Source organism: Sus scrofa, chromosome 1 (assembly GCF_054392235.1).
Source record: "Sus scrofa isolate SSC_HxYL_T2T_F1_AM1 chromosome 1, Sscrofa_HxYL_maternal_Yorkshire_Landrace_v2.0, whole genome shotgun sequence".
Taxonomy (NCBI): Eukaryota; Metazoa; Chordata; class Mammalia; order Artiodactyla; family Suidae; genus Sus; species Sus scrofa.
In genome coordinates, this window is record NC_139383.1 from 195,766,070 (window position 1) to 195,786,898 (window position 20,829).

Here is a 20,829-nt window from a genome sequence, read left to right on the forward strand (position 1 = left end):
TTAAACCACTCTTTCTCTTTGGTCCATTTTCTTAGTGCTCATAAATCTTACTTTATTGTCCGTTTGAGATGGCTGATATGTGTTAGTTTAACCTTCACTCTAGAATTTTTCATTGATAGAAAAATTTTCATTGCACCTAGCTGTGCTTTCCCAGCACAATGCGATCGTTAAAAAACTCAGTTTCTTTGATTTACTCCATTTGTTTTCTTAACTTATGGCATCAAATTGTTAATTTTCTTTTTCTGAAGCAGCAACTATTATTGGATAGAGATCAGTTCCATGTGTGTATCATTTTCTTGAAGTGTTTGTAAAGTTTAATGCCTTAATTGTATATAAGTTCTGCCACAGCTTTCAGAGTCCTAGAAGCAGTATTGTTGAGAGGAATTCACTTCTCCCTAGTAATATTTGGGGTACAAATCTTATATTCCTTGTGCACTTTTGAAGCGTGTTCCAGGCTCCTGGTGTGCATAGGCTTCAGCTATCTGGTAGTTACTGCTTAATTCTCATTTAGGAAGAGCTTTAAGTAGTTTCCCCCCCCCCCTTCTATCTGCAAGATATATTGCTATTTTACTTAAAATGGGAAGAATTTATTTGGTGAGCCTATTCATGATTTGTTACTATTTTTATATCTTGATGATTTCTTTCTAAGTTTAATACTGCATTTCTTTATCTAAGGATCCATGAAAAAGATGGAAAGATCAAGTCTGTGGAAGAACTTCTGGAAGCTGAACTTCTCAAAGTTGCTAATAAAGAGAAAACTATTCAGGTATTGAGAGAGAGAAAATTTGTGGGGTTTTTTTTTTGTTTATCAACTTGAGCGAATACCATTTAATTTTGTGTGTTTGTCTCTACATTGCATTTTATGTCAATTTCTGTGTTTCCATTGTCCAATCTTGTCTGTTTTGTCATTGTCAAGGATTTGAAAAAGGAAATAGAGGCTCTAAAAGAAGAAATAGGAAATATCCAGCTTGAAAAAGCTCAACAGGTAAAAATTCCAGAGCCATAGCATGACAGATTTGTTACTGTATGTGTATTTATGAACTATTTGGTTTTTTTCTTGTTAGAAAAAAACTTTTAGTAGTGTGCTATAAATATTTTGAGTTCTGTGCTTTTTAAAAATTTTTGCCTGATTTGAGAAAATGTTCTTAATATTTTAATCAACATTAAAATATTAAAACTGTTAAAAACTTAAATTTGGGGGGGAAAATTTTCTGTATTAATGTTTCACTTTAGTTTGCCCACTTAAAAAAAACAAAGCACTTGGTAAACCTTTTTCATTTTCAACTGCATGTTCCAAAATATTTTGTTGTAGAATATGTATTGCACAACTTTGCGTGTAGAATAAAGTACAAATTTTATTGGGGGATTTCAATGGTAGATGTGGTTTTTGGAAATAGATGGTGGTTTTGATGAATTTAAGCTGATAAAGTTTCACTGAAAATATGGTGAGAGTGCATGGAAGAGATGATTCATTCTTTCATTTATCCCATAGATTAATTCAACAATATTTATTTAGTTCCTTCTACTTATTAAAGCTCTATGTTAGTGGTTGGAGATAATGTGTTGAATGAAATAGGGAAAGATGACAAGATTAAACTCCTAATATAGATTGAGAGTTCAGGAAAGTCTCCTCCTGGAGAACTGGCATCTAAGCCAAGATCTAGAAGGACTCTATTAGAAGACAGTAGGGAATAAAAAGTACTATTGAACTGTATATGGTAAGAAAAGGAGATTAAAGGACAATGTAGAGTATTGTTGAGTATTTGGTCTTGGAAGAGTGGAAAGAAAAGTGCTCTGATGTGGTAGGGAGCTATGTGGACCATTAATATTCTAATTTTCAGAATTTTAGAAGTATCACATCATATAGATATTTATATTCCTGTCTTTCCCCCTCCCCATTTTTAATTGATTACTCTTCCTGTCATTTGAGTCAAGAGAAAGTAAAATCAAAATGCCTCATTTTGGCATGAATAATTCAGCTAGGATCTTTGTAATTTGAAGTGTACACATTTTATAAAGTTTATCATAAAGCTTAGTAAATAAATTGAAGGGATTATGAATTGCTTTTTTTCTGCTTTTTATTTCAGTTATCTATCACTTCTCAAGTTCAGGAACTTCAGAACTTGTAAGTACCATCTTTTTTATTTCCTTTTAATTATCTATTTTCCACAAGTTAAATATGAAAATCATAGCTTCTTTTTATTTGATTTTAAATAATATTTTAAAGAACATCATACTATTTCTCAAAGAAGTTACCTTATGGCACACCAGGTTAACAATCTGGCGTCATCACTGCAATGGCTTGAGTCACTGCTGTGGTGCAGGTTTGATCCCTGTCTTGGGAACTTTCACATGCCAGGGGTGTGAACAAAAAAAAACCAAAAAAGGAGTTCTTTCTTTGTTTTTTTTTTTTTAATTGTATCTCAAAAAGGTCTCAAGGTCTAAAATTTTTCTTTAGGATTTAATCTGTAGGTTTTTTGATGGGATAGAGTTGGAAGTATTATTTTTATGATTTATAGTCTGAATAGGCCTTAAATTGACATGTTGCTCTTTGATCATTTTGAAAGCCATTTTGGGAGTTCCTGCTGTGACACAGTAGGTTAATGATCCACATTAAATCTGTGGCATTGTCAGTTCAATCCCTGGCCTGGCACAGTGTATTAAGCTTTGCTGCAGTTGACTCGGCTTTGACCCTTGGCCCGGGAACTTCGATATGCTGCAGGTGTGGCTGAGAAAAAAAAGTGACTGTGAAACTGGTTATGTATTTCATACCAAACTGGTTGTAATAAGCTGTCTAAATTTGATAGTGTTGACTTAAACAGGGTGTTAAGGGGTAGGAGTAGAGCTGCTTTTTAATTTGATATCTCCAAAGTCTTATATGCCTTTATGCTTAAAATATTTATTTTAATCAATTTAGGTTGTGAGTACAACCTAAAATATACCTTTCCAATCTCCAGTATTTTTGCTTTGTATAGTCATGTAACACTTTCACTGATAGTTCTTATTAACTTATTGTCAGATTGAAAGGAAAGGAGGAACAGATGAATACCATGAAGACTGTTTTAGAAGAGAAGGAGAAAGACTTAGCCAACAGAGGGAAGTGGTTACAGGTGAGAAGTTAAAAACAAATGCAAATATCCGTTCTATATTTGCATATCAGTTTTATTCACATCTGTTCTCCTTCAGGATCTTCAAGAAGAAAACCAGTCTTTAAAAGCACATGTTCAGGAGGTAGCACAACATAATTTGAAAGAGGTATAGTATAAACCGATTACCAGCATATTTCATAAAAAAATGATGAATCTTTATTTTACCGTGCTAGAAAATAAAGAAGTTAGTATGTTCTCTGAGTTTTTTTCTATAAAAATTACTGCTGTACCACAGTTTTGTCGTTTTTAATAAAATAAGTTAACTTTTATTTCTGTCAAGCCTATTACTGCCTCATTTGTCAACCTAAGCCTAAAAATATTTCCTTGTGCTTTTGAAATGGATTCTTTTTTTAAAAATTATTTGTTTATTTATCTATTTATTTTTTGTCTTTTTTTTTTTTTTTTTTTTTTTTTGTCTTTTGCAGGGCCGTACCTGTGCATGTGGAGGTTCCCAGGCTAGGGGTCTAATTGGAGCTGTAGCTTTTGGCCTAGGCCACAGCACAGCAATGCGGGATCCGAGCCACGTCTGTGACCTACACCACAGCTTATGGCAACACCGGATCCTTAACCCACTGAGCAAGGCCAGAGATTGAACCTGCAACCTCATGGTTCCTAGTTGAATTCGATAACCACTGAGCAATGACAGGAACTCCTGAAATGGATTCTTAAGCTTATTTTTAAGTGTTTGCATTTAATTGATATATTAATCTGTAATCATTTAACAAATGGATATTAAAAAATTAAGTTATGGAGTTCCCGTCGTGGCAGCAGTGGAAATGAATCCGACTAGGAACCATGAGGTTGCAGGTTCAATCCTGGCCTCTCTCAATGGGTTAAAGATCCGGCGTTGCCGTGAGGTGTGGTGTAGGTCACAGACATGGCTCAAATCTGGTGTTGCTATGGCTGTGGCATAGGCCAGCAGCTACAGCTCCAATTAGATCCCTAGCCTGGGAAATTCCATGTGCCTTGGGTGCAGCCCTAAAAAAAAAAAAAAAAAAAATTAGAGAAAATTCATTCTATCTTGATTTTATGAATGGCCCAATCTTAAATTTACCGCATGTAATTATGTTTTTATTTTATTGGTGAGTGATTCTGTAGATAATATGTTGTAGTACCTGATCTTTTTGATGTTAGAATTAAAAATGTCGATCTGTTTCTTAGGCGTATTCTGCATCACAATTTGACGAATTTGAGACTGTGTAAGTATACTTTTAGCCAGCATTTTAAAGAGAAACTTCTTAATATTTTCTAGAATATCCTTGAATATTATGATGAGCTTTCATCTAAGTCATGAACTTTCTTGTTAAGTAGGAATTATAGTCTGGGGCAAATAAGTCTCTGGTAAAATAAAACAAATACCTGGAGACTTTAACCTTTTGCAAAACCCTTTGATTGCATTTTCTGAATACTGTTTCTGCTAATATAAACTGGTTCTATTTGAGTTCTCTCTCTCTTTTTAAAATGAAGTATGTATTATTGTAAAGAGAGGGTAAGTTTATTTCACATAAAAATCAGTATTTGAAAGAATAACATCTCTGAATTAACCAGAAGATAATCTTAGCCGTAAACTTAGTAATAAATATTGAATCTTTCTATAAAAGTAACTTGTGGAGTTCCCTTCATGACTCAGCAGTGGCAAACCCTGCTATAATCCATGAGGATGCAGGTTTGATCCCTGGTCTCGATTAGTGAGTTAAAGATCGGGTGTTGCCATGAGCTGTGTTGTAGGTCGTAGACATGACTCTGGTCTGGCTCTGATTCAACCCCTAGCCTGGGAACTTCCATATGCCACAGATATGGCCTTAAAAAGCAAAAATAAATAAATAAATAAATAAATAAATAAATATTTTTAAAAATAGATAAAAGTAACTTGTATTTGGGGGAAAGTAGTCTCTGTTGTCATAGCAGTTATGCTGTGCCAGATAGTAAAAATACCCAATCTGATGAGCATAGGAGGTATCAGTCTTTGTAAATGTTCATCCTAGAAAATTTGTCCTGTGAAGTCTGTTCTCTTAAATCAGTCTACAGTGACAAGAAAGGTATTTGGACTTCAACTTTTTGGCTTTCTATCAATTTTAAGAGATTTTTGCTGTGGTGTAACCTCATCAGTCATTATTGATGTTTAAGAAGTGGCCCTTTGAAACTATAGAAATGTAAGATACTGAAGATGTTTATTATGTCATTGTCTTCATGGAGACAAAGTAGATGTTTCTATTCTTGGCATTGAGATTGCTCATTTGTACATCTAATTGTTTATCTTGTGGGTATTGTGTAACTCCCACGGTGCTTTTGTGTCATTTGCTAATAGAAAGCTTTGAGACGTATTTGTGGTCTATTTGTAATCGGTATATAGATGATTAAAGTGTGATTTTTAGATTTATTTCTACCTCAGATTTAAAAAGAATTTTGGGGAGTTCCCATCGTGGCGCAGTGGTTAACGAATCCGACTAGGAACCATGAGGTTACGGGTTCGGTCCCTGCCCTCGCTCAGTGGGTTAACGATCCGGCGTTGCCATGAGCTGTGGTGTAGGTCGCAGACGCGGCTCGGATCCTGCGTTGCTGTGGCTCTGGCCTAGGCCGGCAGCTATAGCTCCGATTCTACCCCTAGCCTGGGAACCTCCATATGCCGTGGGAGCGGCCCAAGAAATGGCAAAAAAAAAAAAAAAAAAGAGAGAGAGAGAGAGAAAAATAAATAAATAAAAAGAATTTTGGGGGGGTATTTTTAGGTTTATAGAAAAATTTGAGAGAACAGTACAGAGAATACATGTTTACTCTCCCCCCATTTCTTATTTATATCTTGTATTGGTGTGGTACATTTGTTACAGTTGATGAACCAAATCAATATCTTATTAACTGGAGTCTGTAGTATCCATTAGGGTTCACGCTTTGTGGTGTTCGTTCTCTGGTTTTTGAGGAGTGTATAATGATATGTATACATTATTATAGTATCATCACAAAATAGCTTTACTATCCTAAAGTTCTGTGCTCCACCTATTCACCTAACTAAAATAAAGTGTTTGTAAAAATTCTAGGTTGAAAGAGAAGGAAAATGAAATGAAGAGATTGGAAACTATGCTAAAAGAGAAAGAAAGTGATCTTTCAAGCAAAACAAAGCTGTTACAGGTAAATATATTTACTTAAAATTGATTATGTGTGAGTTATTGTCTTTGCATGTTTGAAAACAGTTTTAACTACAACAAAAGAAAATAGAATAGAAAATGTCTCTCCCTCCCACCCAGAAACTTGGTCTCATTCCTCAGAGATAACTACTATCAATTGTTTATATATCTTTTGAGAAAGTGCCCATGTATAAAATGCGTGTGTATGTGTGCACTTATAATAGTTTTTAGACATTTCGTGTTTAGTCATATGCACTTTTGTATTTTACTCCCCTTACCACCCAATTAATAATGTTTTTGAGATTTTTCCACATAGGTACTTCTTTAATTTTTAATGGCTTTGTGATATTCTTTTGTATGATTGTATTATCATTTACATAACCAGTCCTAGTTTATGGATACTTAGATAATTTAGGGTTGTGTTTCCTGTTACAATAATTCTACAGTGAATGTCCTCACACACACATTTTTAATACTTAAGCTAGTATATCTGTATTTAAAAATCCTGGAAATGAAATTGTGGGTTCAAGTTTTATGCAGAGGGTTTTTTTCCTTTTTGAAAGTTGTAGTTAAAATAGAAAATAGTATCTCTTCATCTTCATGTAGTTAGTACTGAAAGTTTTTACAGAACATTGCTTTTAAGAGAGAGGAAATTTTAGACGTCTGTACTGCCTCAAATACTTGTGCTCATATTTCTTTTTTTCTTTTTTTAGGGCTGCACCTGTGGCATATGGAGCTTCCCAGGCTAGGGGTTGAATCGGAGCTATAGCCTCTGGCCTACGCCATAGCCACAGCAATGCCAGATGTGAGCCACATCTGTGACCCACACACAGCTCATGGCAATACTAGATCCTTAACCCACTGAGAAAGGCCAGCAATCGAACCTGCAATCTCATGGTTTCTAGTTGGATTCGTTTCTACTGAGCCATGATGGGAATTCCACTTGTGCTCATATTTCATGCTTCATGGGTTGGTTCTATTACCTTCCTTCTCCTTCCCAAGTAGACTGTTTCTAATTTTGTCAGATAATACTAAATTGCCCTTCAGTATTTTTACTAAGTTATACTCCCCTAGCAGACCAAACTATAATTGTTTAGACAACTAAATTACACTAAATAATTAAGTTACAGCAACTAAATTACACTCTCCAACAGAAGGCCATTAATTTCCCCTTTATTCTCTTCAACACTGATGAAGATGAAAACATTCGATATTATGCTTGAGAGATGGTCAGATTAGTTTGCATTTGATAGAGAAGTACTCTTCATTTGTATGGAAATGGGCTTTAATTTTTCTTATAGCCCCCTTCCCCTTGACTTTTTCTTACTAATTTATAAGATCTTTTTTATGTAATCGGAGAAATTAGCCTTCTGTCATATGTGATAATAGTTTTTCTTTTGACTTCATTTGTTTTCGCCTTCTTCGTTTGGAAGTTTAAAACTTTTATGTACTCAAATATAAATAATTTTCTGAGTTTCGTGTCTTGAAAGGTATCTCTCACTCTCTGATCATAAAAATACTTTAACACATTTGCTTCTAATATTTTATAATTTATTTTTTTGCTTAGAGGATTTATTCAGATGTAATGTATTTGAGTAAGTTAGGAGAATCACATTTCAACCTTAAAAAAGACTAGCCATGTTATTAAATAATCCATTATTACTGTACTGCAGTGATCCCCCACCCTGAAACATTTAGCAATATTTGGAGACATTTTTAGTTATCACAGCTGATAGAGGGGTGCTACTGAGTCTAGTGGATGGAGGCTATAATTACTGCTAAACAGTCCCCAACAACAGAGCAACGTCCAGCTCAAAACATCACTAGAACTTGCCCTCCTGACTTAATGTGTCAACTTGTACTAAATTCTTACAGGTATTTGAGTCTGTTTCTGGATTCTGTTTTTTTCCATTGAGGCATACCCACTCCCAGGCTAGCACTGAGTAATTATTCTAATTTTATAATGTGTTTTAATATAGAGCTTACTACACCCTTTAAAAATTGTTACTATTTTAGAATTTTCCTAGTTTGTATGATATGTTTTTAAAGTTTACATGGAAATTAAACATCTTTGTCCATATATTCATGTTTACTTTTTGTTTAAATAGGAGTTACAAGATGAAAACAAGCTGTTTAAATCCCAAATTGAGCAGCTTAAGCAACAAAGCTACCAACAAGTAAGTACTCTTAGATAACCTGCCTTTTATTTATGTGGTAAAAAATTTTGTGACTGTCAGTGACTGTAAAGTATTACCATTGCCTTTTCATTGAGAATAAAGTATGTGTCATTTTATTTATGTGTTTATCAAATTTCCTACAAAACAAAGCAGTTTGTAGATAATCTGCAATTTGTACAGTATACACAAATATTTTTATCTGTATTAGCACTCTGCTATGTATCTGTGTATGTATATTTTCAGGTCCTTTGAAATGCTTTTCTTAACAAGTCAGTTAAAGTCCTGTAGAGGTCAGTTTAAAAAATATGTGTATATCCTACTTACACTTTCCCCAACAAAATATCTCTAATTGGAGAAAAACTAAGAAATGTGTAATATTACGTATTCAATCTATAATTACATTATATTACATCTATAATTGGAGGGAAACTAAGAAATGTGTATGTAACATTATAAGTAATAGTTTACTATTATTTAAAATACCTTTTCAAGATATAATTCTGCTTGGTTAAAAATAAACTTTAAAAATAGTTTAAAAATGTTACCAAAAAATCCTTTACATTAATTTATCTTATGAATGTGTGTGGGTAAACTAAAAAGTATTCTGAGGGACAAAAGAGTCTTTGTTGACAAGAATCCTACAGTCGTTTAGTTTGGGAGAGTGTAGTCATCAAGGACTAAACACCATATGTGAATTCCTTTATGTATTATGTAAAATTACAGTTTTATTACATGCAAGTTAACTAACTTTCCTACTTTTCCTTTATTAATTTTCTTGGGCTTTTTGGAAGCTTAATATAGTCAAATATGAACTGTGCACTATCAAAATTTAAGGTAATAGGAAATTGCTAAGTATTTGTTAATGAAAATTTTAAGAATATGGTGACAGTGAAGATTCAATTTAGCACTCATTGCATTTTATAAATGTGTTTGTTTTTATTAAAATTACTCTTTGATGGCATATAGAATAGAAGGTATTTTTACCTTTGATGTCTTAATTTATATCTGAAAAGAGTTTTAATTTTTTTGACATTTTCTAAAAAGCTTTTTTAAAAAATAGCCTTTAACTCTTTTAATAGGCATCTTCTTATCCCCCTCATGAAGAGCTATTAAAAGTGTAAGTAATTATTTTTATTCACAATTTGGGAAGTGGTAACTTTTAATGTACTAAAACAGTACTTAGATAAGCAATTCAATGTAACTGCAATGCTCCTCTAATTTTTACAGTTCTATTTGGATTTCTTGAACTGTAGGTCAATATAGCTTAGCTGTGCCTTTGGCTGAGCTTAGCACCTTTTATGGTATTTGGATATCTTTGAATATTTTGTTGAGGGAGATAACTTTTTTTTATTTTTATTTTTTTGGCATTCCAAAAAAAGCTATCACATTAAATTAATCTTTGAAGCCTATATTCACTAATTTACCTTAAATTATCTTAGTTATCCTCCTGATTTCATTGTGGAATTGAATGTTGCAAATTTTGATTTAGCTTCTATGTTAAAAATCTTCATGGTGATTCTCTTTTAAGGAGGTGTTTTTGTTTTTGTTTTGTTTGTTTGTATCTTTTTAGGGCTGTACCCTACACCACAGCCACAGCAACATTAGATCTGAGGCTTATCTGTGACCTATGCCACAGCTTATGGCAATGGCAAATTCTTAACCCACTGAATAAGGCCAGGGATTGAACCTGCATCCTCATGGTTAATAGTTAGATTTGCTTTTGCTGAGTCATGACGGGGGATCCAAGGAGTTTTGTTTTTTTTTTAACTAAAACATTCTGTATTTTTCTCTAATAAGAGGCTGCATTTAAGTTCATTTCAGATGAATTGGTGTGTTTCAACATATCAAATGTCAACCACATTGAGTATATTTGATGCTATCTCTGTGTTCTTTCATCTTGACTTCTTTACAAAGTTGGTGGTTTACTAGTTTAGAGTTCCCATCATGGCTCATCAAAAACGAATCCAACTAGGAACCATGAGGTTGCGGGTTTGATCCCTGGCCTCACTCATTGGGTTAAGGATCTGGCATTGCCATGACCTGTGGTGTAAGTTGAAGATGCAGCTCGGATCCCGCGTTGCTGTGGCTCTGGTGTAGGCTGGTGGCTACAGCTCTGATTAGACCCCTAGCATATGCCATGGGCATGGCCCTAGAAAAGACAAAAAGACCAAAAAAAAAAAAAAAAGGAATTATTTACTGTTACATTGAGTCTTGAGTGTGACTATATAGAGCAAGGATCAGCAAATTTTTTTTTTTAATAAATTGCCTGACTTTAGGCTTTGTGGGTCACATGGTTTCGTATTCTTTTTTTTTTCTTTTTCCCCCCACAAGCCTTTAAAAACACAGTATCAGCTTGGCTTGGGGGCCATATAAAACCAGACTGTGGGTCACACCCAGTTTGCCAGTCTATTATATAGAGCCTTATTCTTAGGGAAGAGCTATTTGTAATTTAACTTTCTACTGGATCTGCCTCTCAGCTGTAACAGAATTGAATTGTGGGAGTTCCCGTTGTGGTGCAGTGGTTAATGAATCTGACTGGGAACCATGAGGTTGAGGGTTCGATCCCTGGCCTTGCTCAGTGGGTTAAGGATCCGGCATTGCCATGAGCTGTGGTGTAGGTCCCAGACGCGGCTCGGATCCTGCGTTGCTGTGGCTCTGGCATAGGTCAGCAGCTACAGCTCCAATTAGACCCCTAGCCTGGGGACTTCCATATGCCGCAGGAGTGGCCGAAGAAATGACAAAAACAACAACAACAAAACAAACAAACAAACAAAAAAAGAATTGAATTGTGAATCTTTGCCATTGCTTTCTGCATTTCTGGGAAATAACTCATTTGACAGAACCAGAAAAACATGAATCCCAGGACTGTTATGAAAATGAAAAGAGAACATCTACGTCACGTAAATATAATACTTTCATTGTGGGTTAGCCACTCACAGAAAGTCATAATTGATTTCATTACCTTCTGGGAAAAAAATATATTTAAGGGAGTGCTTCTACATCAGTTTTTACTTTTCTGAAAATAGCTACTTCATTGTTCTAGCTAAAAATAGAAATAACTACAACTACAGCAGTTCATGTATTCATGAGCTGTTTCTTAGGGGATGATTTCTCTTTAGCATAAATGTCAGCATGTCATATTGTAAAAATTTATTTAAAAAATCATTTCTAAAAATAGGAATTCATGAATAGGCTTTCTGTGGTAACTGTAGTTAAGCTCAAAGAGTTTGCCCCTTAAGTGAATGCATTTTTCAAAAGATCATCTACTTGTTGCTTTTATTTTGTAGTAACATATATTATGACCACTATTTACCTAAAGTATTGCTATATGTATTTTCATGTTCTGGTTCAGAATTTCAGAAAGAGAGAAAGAAATAAGTGGTCTTCGGAATGAATTAGATTCTTTGAAGGATGCTGTTGAACACCAGAGGAAGAAAAACAATGTAAGCAAATCTTTATCAAAGTAAAACTTATCGTTATTATTAAAATTATTATTTCACTGAAATATCATTCAGAATTTCTTTTTAATCTACTTTTACCTCAGATTTCTTCTAATTCTTGGGGGAAAGTACTGTTTTATGTGCAGCTTTTTTGGGAGGATCATTGGGGTAATCACTTTATTAAAGTGCATTTTTTTAAGTGAATAGAAGAAAAATCCATTTTGTGTACTTGTGAATATCATTTTAAATGTTGAAGCTATAGTTACAGCTTCAGATTTTTTTTAAAAACTACACTATAGCAACTTTCTGTTGAACTTTTATTTGGAAAAATTATTCTTTCAGCTCAATATTTTAAAGATTTCTCTTATTTTGATTGGGCTAGGCTTTTTGTAAACTAGGAGTAATGCCAATATTCAAACCCAGTATTTTTTGTAATTAAATATCTTGCAAAGCCTTCTGGCACCTCCCTTTTTAAACTGAGAGGTTGTTCAAATCTTGGTAATTAAGCTTATTAGAGGTCTTAGAATCTGAATACATTTAGGTTAGAATGGAAGGCATAGTGCCCTAGGAAATATCGACAAATAGTAAATTTAGCTGAATTTCTTAAATTCTTTCTGACCAGAAAAGGATACCTGTAAGAGTGCAAACATTCTTGCTAGACAAGGAATTTATACACACAAAAGTGTCATTATTGACTTCAGCAAAGTCAAAAATGTTACTGAAATCTGAGTGTTGCTAATAAATTTATTGGTATTTTCTAATGTAAGTTAGATTTTTCAAAGTTTGTGTTAATTTGTTAATTTAACAAGTTGAAATGTTCCTGCTCCCTTGAGTTTGTCAAAATTAGGTATGTGAACTCCCTTTGTATGTTTCTGTAACATTACTAATAGCATTGCTTGGCTAGAAAACCTGAGATGAATTGCCTATATTACTGCTAACATCTTAACTGTGTTTTATTATTGGGAGTCTGAGATAAGGAGGGCATAGTCACTCCAGTCTAATGCAGCAGCAGCAGCAGCAGCAGAGGTAGAGGCATTGAAGTGTGCAGAAAACCAGAATACTGGAGGCCAGCAGATTGCAATGTCAGTCCATTCTAGTTCTGCTACCTCATTTGCTGTGTAGACTGGATCACATTTCTTAACCTCTCTGAGCTGTGGTTTTGCTGTCAGTAAAATGGAATAAATATCTTTTAGGGTTGTTGTGAGGATTAATGAAAATTTATGTAAAGTGCCAAGTATAGTGTTGGGCACATAAGTAAGCATTCAATACATGATGATTATTGGCTTCTTATTTTTTATTTTTATTCTGAATATCAAGACAGACTGAAATATAGCTGATTGTCCTTATTAGTATTTGCTAATGAAATGCTGTTAAAATAGATCTTTCAGAACTCAGTTTCAAAGACCTTTCTTTCTCTTCCAAAAGAATGTGTTCTCTAGCTTTTTAGTCTCCCTATTTGCCTTTGTCAAGTAGCTCATAAGATTCGTATCAGGTTGCTTTTTGGTATGCCCATTTGACCATGCCAAGAAAGGTAGAGAAGTACAGTGAATTTTTATGTCATTCCTAGCTAGACTTGAAATGTGTTATATCAGTAAAACGTATTTAGAGGAAAAAAAATGGTATGGTATGTTGCAGTGGAAGTCCCATGAGTGATAGTGGGTCTCATTTAAAAATCACACGTAAAGCTTTTTTAAATACATGTATATTTGCTCTGTCCTTAATCCTCTAATATTCAATGTGTATTTTTAATCTTGGTTTCTGTGTTTACTTTCGAATGCTTTTTTCCTTGTCACATGTGCATAGTAATTACTTTAAAGCTGGCATATTTGGTGTGTATGCTAAAACCTGGGGAGTGGGCATCTTTATTTTCTCATTCAAACTTCTAAACATTGCTTTTTATTTTTTTGCTAATATACATATTTTCCCATTGAAATAATTTTGCAGTAACCAGCATTTAAATGCAGTGCAAAATACTGATGAAGCAAAAAGCAAAAATCTTTCAATAATGGATAAACTGAAATCATTCTTTCTAAAAATGATTAGGACCTTCGGGAGAAAAACTGGGAAGCAATGGAAGCATTGGCATCAACTGAAAAAATGCTGCAGGACAAAGTGAACAAGACTTCCAAGGTTGTAATGCTGACTCCTAGAAATAATCCATTGAACAGAGAAAATCTGCAGCTTGTCTTAAATCAGACTAAAGCATTTAATTTTACTGCAATTTAAACATAAAAACTCCTTATCATCCACATTTATCATCTCTATCATCTCTGCTTTTTTCATCTACTCCTTGAAGCTTTAATTTTTGGCATGCTGTTTTGTTGTGATTATATGATTGAGCTTTGGAGATTACTGCTTTAAGCTGAAGAGTCTCAGGAGACCTCTGCTACCCTTTGAAAGCTCTTGTCAGACAGTGTGTGCTTCTTAGGTTGGTTAAGAGAACTTCTTGGGTTGGTGAAAACCCTGAGCCAATAAATTCTAACTGAATTAATATACGCATTTGGGTACCTCAGATGTACCTAAGATACACGATGGATTTTCCTAAGATGACTCAGGCAAGATGGAAAATGATGAAAATCATCACAAGTACAGGGAAGGGGTCAATCCTGGGTGTATTATTGGGAATGGTTCCTTAGAAGAGGTTGAATTAAAATTAAAGTTTAGGTTTTAAAACGGCTGGATAGTAATGATGCATATATTATGTTTAGTAAAGAATATTAATATAAGGGATAATTCTCTTGACCAGAGTATGTAAAGTGCTCTTGAAACATGTATCCCCCTCTGTCTTAAAAATGATCAAGAATATTCTCCCTGAGTTCAAGTTGTTCCGTGGTTTGAAGACTTTTAAGAATTGTAATTGAGAAGTTGTTTTTAAAGATTGAGAGAAATGAATGTGCCAGTTTAGTCAAGCATTTTGAAATTCCTACCAATAGTAAAGGTGGAACTGAATTATTAAATTTATATATGGATTAAAATTCATTATATTATTTACATAAGCATTCTATAAGTATTTTGTGTGCTGAGGTAGTATGTAATAGGAATTTTAAATGCAAGTCTTAGTGACATTTGAAGGACTTTTTTTTAAAGCATAATAGGATTTTGATAATTTTTTAATCAAGTATATGTTTGTGGTTATTTCTTTAGTGTAATGGATTTGTAGTTACTTATATACTTATTCATCAGGCCCTAATTTTCACTAAAACCTTAATTTGAGACACCTGGCAGATATTGGGAGCAGAATATCTAGGCTAGGTAGGACATTACTGTTTCATTGTAAATGGTCGCAGTCAGCTGTGTCAGCAGTAGGGGTTCTGGTGTAGTTTCTGATTCTCTAACTTTGTTTTTCATTGTGAAGAGCTACCTTTTAGCTTTTACTTTGTTAATGAGACTGATATATAGAAAACATTAAACTTTTAATAATGCCATTCCTACAAGAAGCTGTATACCACCTGTCATAGGCAATCTTGCATATTATGATTCCAAAAGAAAGCTAGAATTAATGTTTCATCTTGTGTTTGCTTATGAGTGTAAGAATTTATTCATATTTCAAAAATTATCACTAAGTCCAAATGGCTTCTTGCCATCTAATGAGCTACAGAGTGTAGGCTTTACTCTTTTTCTATTTTAATGGAATTTAGAGAGTCCTCCGCATAGGTGTAAAGTGATGTTGATTGACCCAGGACAGTAAGTTCTGCTGTAAGGAGTAAACATTCTCCTACAGTAAATGACATGTTCACATGGAAGATAACTTGACACATACTACGCTTAGATAAAGATAGTAAGGAAATTATAATAATGCAGTTTTCAGTATTAAATCTTTTTCTAGGTGTTAAGCTATCCACAATGAATTCTACTATGTCAAATGAAAACTTTTAATCTAAAATTGTTAGTACATCTTTGTGCTTCTTAGTTACAAGTTAGACACCTATTTGCTTTAGTTGGGCTATTTTTCACTTGGGGAATTGTCAAAAAGGTTTCTGTTCCACAGTGTCTCTTTCCTAACTGATTTTCTTCAGAGATTTCTCTACCATTTCTATGGTCAGATGATAAAGAGGAGCTCTTCATGATCTCAGAATTAGCAGTTAATCACTTTTCTTAAATGAGTATACCTTTTTTATGCAGTTAGGTGGATATATTCCTGAAAAAATAGTGGACTTTATTGAGTTATTGAGAATACTCCATTAAAACATCTGTTTTAAAAATCCTGCCACTAATCTAAATAAAGTAGCAGCTTTTTGTGTGTACAAAATAGGATTAATATCCAGCTTCTTATTGTGTAACTTTAGATTCTCATGTTATCAGATTTTCTTAAATTGAGGTGTGTGCATCTTAAATCTGTAATAGATTTGAAAGATCACATTTAAATGGTGGGGAAAAGATAGGATTGAGATCTTGCTGGCTTGCTTGCCTTCTTGTCACCTGTTGAACTTCACCAGTTTTTTGAGATGATTTTCTTGGCTTGGTTTAGATGTGCATTTTTATAGATGTCTTTTTTTTTTATCTTACAGTTTGAATGTTAGCTTTTTATTTTTCATGTGATTACCCTAATTTTGACAAACTGTGGTTTGAGTTAATAATTGATACCCATTAGACTTGGATTTAAAATTACCAAATTTAGACACACATTTATAATACTTCCTTAAATTTATAGTGGGCAGAGTTCATACACACATTCTGACCAATCAGTAACTTGGTTCAAAATCCCTTCTAGTTTTTCAACTGATAATTGATAGTCTTCTTGATGTATGGCATTGGTAAAGTAGATCCCTACAACTGACCTTGAAACTGGAAATATGAAAGTTGCCATTTTAATCCCATGGTATTATTATGGGAGAGAGATTTACCAGCCTAATAAGTCTCAGTTATTTTGCCCAGATGCATATTTTTTACATGCAGTTTATTTTAGCTGTAGGAAGTGTTTTTTTGTACAAGTAGTTTAAAGTTTTAGCTATAGGAAATTTATTTTTTGTTTGTTTGTTTTTGTTTTTTGAATTATTCCCAGAGGGGCATCGCTTGATTTCATGGCAAGGAAAATGTCCATATTGTCAGATATTGTCTTGGCTTGATTAAAATAAGACATTATGATTAAAATAAGACATTTGTTATTTAGGATGCTTTTTAGACTTTGTGGATTTTTTTTTATTATGGAAGCATTTTGGTATTTCAAAATGGAAAATTTCAACATTTATCAGTATGACTTTTTCTTCCCTCAGAGCTTAAAAGACTATAGGTTTTTTTGTTTGTTTGTTTGTTTTTTAAATTCTATAGCCTTGTAAGTTTGATTTGGTTCTTCTGCTTTAGGAAAGACAACAACATGTGGAAGCTATTGAGTTAGAAGCTAAAGAAGTTCTCAGAAACTTATTTCCAAAGGTGTCTGTCCCTTCTAATTTGGTAAGATTATTTTTTAAAAAAAGATATGACATCTTTATCATTATTTAGGGAAGTTGTGAATAAGTAGCATTTGCACTCTCCATTTGAATGGTGCACTGATTTCTCATTCTTTCCCATTTTTAACCTAGTGTGCTTTTGAGTAGTTAAAATCAATAACTTGGTTCAAAATCACTTCTAGTTTTTCAACTGATACTTTGTTGTATTCTGTAAAATTTATATGAGATGTTCAGAGGATCATAAACATATTTGGGAAAAAATATTTAAAATCAGTAGTAATAAATCAATAATGTTCTCATTGGCTTTATTCAAAATAGAACTTGAGATTGCATCTTCATTTTAGGATCACTTTATTTTTAAATGTATTTAATATCATGAACCAGGTTCTTTCATTTTAAAACTTAAGGTTTTGGTCATCTGTTAACTTCTTTAAGCCAAAGTCTTGACGGTGATACAGAAGAACTTGATTTACATGAGGTTGTATGTGTTTTAAATGGGAGGGAAAAGTTGCTTTGATTCAGAGAATTAATATAGTGATTATTTGAGGGCAGAGAAAGCCAGTGAGTGTGCTTGTAGTTTCCTAAAATGTTGTTACAGGTCTTTTTTCTTTTAATGGAAAATTGTATATACAATCAGAAGTAGAAAGAATAGCATAATGAGCCCAATGTATCCAGTATACCATGAACAGTTATCAATATGTGGCATGCATTGATACATGAACAATCTTGTTTTACCTCTAGCTCTGTACCTCCTACATTATTTTGAAGGAAGTCAAATATCAGAGCATTTCATCTCTAAATATTTCTAAAAGATAAGGTTTCCTTTAAAAAAAATAATACTATTTCATTTTTAAAAATACTTAATTTCAAATATCTAGTCAGTACTTGCATTTCTTCACTTGTCGTACAAATCTATTTTAACTAATATATACTTAGTGAAGTTTGTTTTAGTTAGGACCCAAGTAAGGTCACCATTTGATTCATTTAAAATGTCTTCTAAAATCCTGTTTATTCCTGGGGTTCCCTTTATTTGTCAGCTCTCGCCACCACTCCCACCCCCTTTTTTAAACCTAGTGGTTTCGAATTCAGGTTCCCAGTCTGGATTTAGCTGACTTCATCCTTGTAACATCAGTATGTTCCTCTGTCTTTTGCGTATCCCATAAATTGGTAGTCAGTGGAGGCCTGATTAGATTCAGACTAGTTCTGGCGTGAGATGAGATGACTTTATGGGCAGTCTTAATGGAATTCTTGGTCTAGGTCTATAATGTCTGCTTCCGCTTCTTTGGCTTTTTAGAGCTTTTAGGCTGGCTACCAAATCCTTTTGACACAGCATTGCTAAACTTTGGTAGCTTCTTTGTTTTGTGGTGTGACAATATATTCCTGGTTTATTGTATACATTTCCTGCACCAAACTTGGAATCAGAATATTTCTCCAAGGAGAGGGCAGTAGGTGCTAGGTGCAGTGTCAGTAAGCTTTGTGGCCTGTTCTCTGTGTAGTTTGAGTTATAGCTGCTTGCTCTCTTACATCATATCTACTTGGACAGGAAACAAACATTTTTTGTTTCCATCATAACTGTTGAGGATATATTCAGGTTTGATCCATTTAGTTGATATCCACATCTGTGGTTTGAGCTGAAGAAATAACTTGTGCTGCGCAGTCTGGATACATTGTTGTCTCTAGTGCTTTTCTTACATTAAACCTAGAAGAAGGGGTTGCTCTTCAGATATTTCATATCTTTTTCTTTTCTTTTCTTTTTTCTCTTTTGTCTTTTTTGTCTTTTGAGGGCCATACCCATGGCATATGGAGGTTCCCAAGCTAGGGGTCTAATTGGAGCTGTTGCCGCAGGCCTTGCCAGAGCCACAGCAATGCTAGATCCGAGCGAGCTGAGTCTGTGACCTACACCACAGCTCATAGCGACACCGGATTCTTAACCCACTGAGTGAGGCCAGGGATTGAACCCGCAACCTCATGGTTCCTAGTCGAATTCGTTTCCGCTGCACCACAACAGAAACTCCAGATATTACATATCGTTTCCTTTGTGGCCATAAGCTGTTTTTATTTCTTTATTCCTACTTTATATTTCATTAATGGAAATGATATTGGGGGATTTATTTGTAAGTATTTTATGAGCCAAGAGAGTTAATGGTTCATAATTTCTCTTCTTTAAAGATTGTATAAGATCACCAGAACTAAAAATTATTTAACATTCGTTTGTAATAGCAGTATTACTCTCAACAAGCAAACTTATTTGACACTATACGGATTTATAAATCACCATAAGACAGAGAGGATGACATTTGACTTTTGTTTATCCCCTTATTAAAAGTTGAATATTTCTGCATGTAGTCTGTGTTTAAGAAATATATGAAGCTTTCTGTATGCTACTTAGGGGGTCTAGCATTTTAGGTTTTTAGAGATATGATGAATAATAAGGTAATAGCTATTTACCCTAAGGTAATACAGCAATAATAATAGTTAATGTAAGTTAGCATGGTCAGTAGATATAAAAGGGCTTTTATACATGAAGTAATTTTTTAAAACTGTTCTCTATTGCTTTTTTTGCTAAGGAAATCCGTAGAAGATAGATCTAAAACTATATGACCTGCATTAAGGGAAGTTTACATACTTTACTTTTTTAAATTACTCAATGAATTTTATTACATTTATAGTTGCACAGTGATCATCACAACCGAATTATATAGCATTTCCATCCCAAACCCCCAGCTCATCCCTCTACCCCACAACTTGTCTCATTTGGAAACCATAAGTTTTTCAAAGTCTGTGAGTCACTATCTTTTCTGCAAAGAAGTTCATTGTGTCCTTTTTTTAGATTCCACATGTAAGGGATAGCATATGATGTTGATGTCTCACTGTCTAACCTCACTTGGCATGATAATTTCTAGGTCTATCCATGTTGCTGCAAATGCTGTCATTTCTGTCCTTTTAATGGCTTAGTAATATTCCATTGTGTACATATACCACATCTTCTTTATCAACTCCTCTGTTGATGGACATTTAGGTTGTTTCCATGTCTTGGCCATTGCAAATAGTGCTGCAGTGAACATTGGAGTACATGTATCTTTTCGAGTCATGGTTTTCTCTGGATATATACTCAGGAGTGGGGTTGCTGGATCAAAAGGTAGTTCTATTTTTAGTTGTCTGAGGAATTGCCATACTGTTTTCCACAGTGGTTGCACCAATTTACATTCCCACCAACAATGTAATAGGGTTCCCAAGTTTACATACTTTAAATAGGTACATCAGTTTTTTAGCTAAATTTCATTTATATTGAATCCCAGTTTTTGAAGCAAAGTAGGATTTTAATTGTGTCATTTAGTCTTCAGTTCACATTTATGATGTGAGAATGTAACTTTTTTAAAATGGAGAGGATTTTTTTTTGACAAATTTGTACTATGGTATTATACTACAGGGTGATCACAGCATCCTCTTCTGTTTTTCGTTTTTATTTGTTGGAGTATAGAGAGTCCTGATTCAGCCACATAAGTGAAACTTTTAATTAGAGCAATTAATAGAAATTTCATGTGTGTTATTTTTAT

General features: G+C 33.8%; 1 protein-coding gene across 12 annotated transcripts in view; it reads left to right on the forward strand.

Annotated features, from left to right (window-relative positions):
* KTN1 (kinectin 1) overlaps positions 1-20,829 on the forward strand; it is a 109,080-nt gene that overhangs the window by 71,990 nt on the left and 16,261 nt on the right. For 4 of the 12 annotated variants that reach the window (XM_021085523.2, XM_021085663.2, XM_021085894.2 and 1 more), the window contains 12 exon segments: positions 676-766; positions 917-985; positions 2,088-2,125; positions 3,020-3,110; positions 3,187-3,255; positions 4,311-4,348; positions 6,182-6,272; positions 8,377-8,445; positions 9,525-9,562; positions 11,798-11,888; positions 13,929-14,015; positions 17,187-17,276. In XM_021085523.2, the coding sequence (XP_020941182.1) occupies positions 676-766; positions 917-985; positions 2,088-2,125; positions 3,020-3,110; positions 3,187-3,255; positions 4,311-4,348; positions 6,182-6,272; positions 8,377-8,445; positions 9,525-9,562; positions 11,798-11,888; positions 13,929-14,015; positions 17,187-17,276 (862 nt within the window). 12 annotated transcript variants of the gene reach the window in all.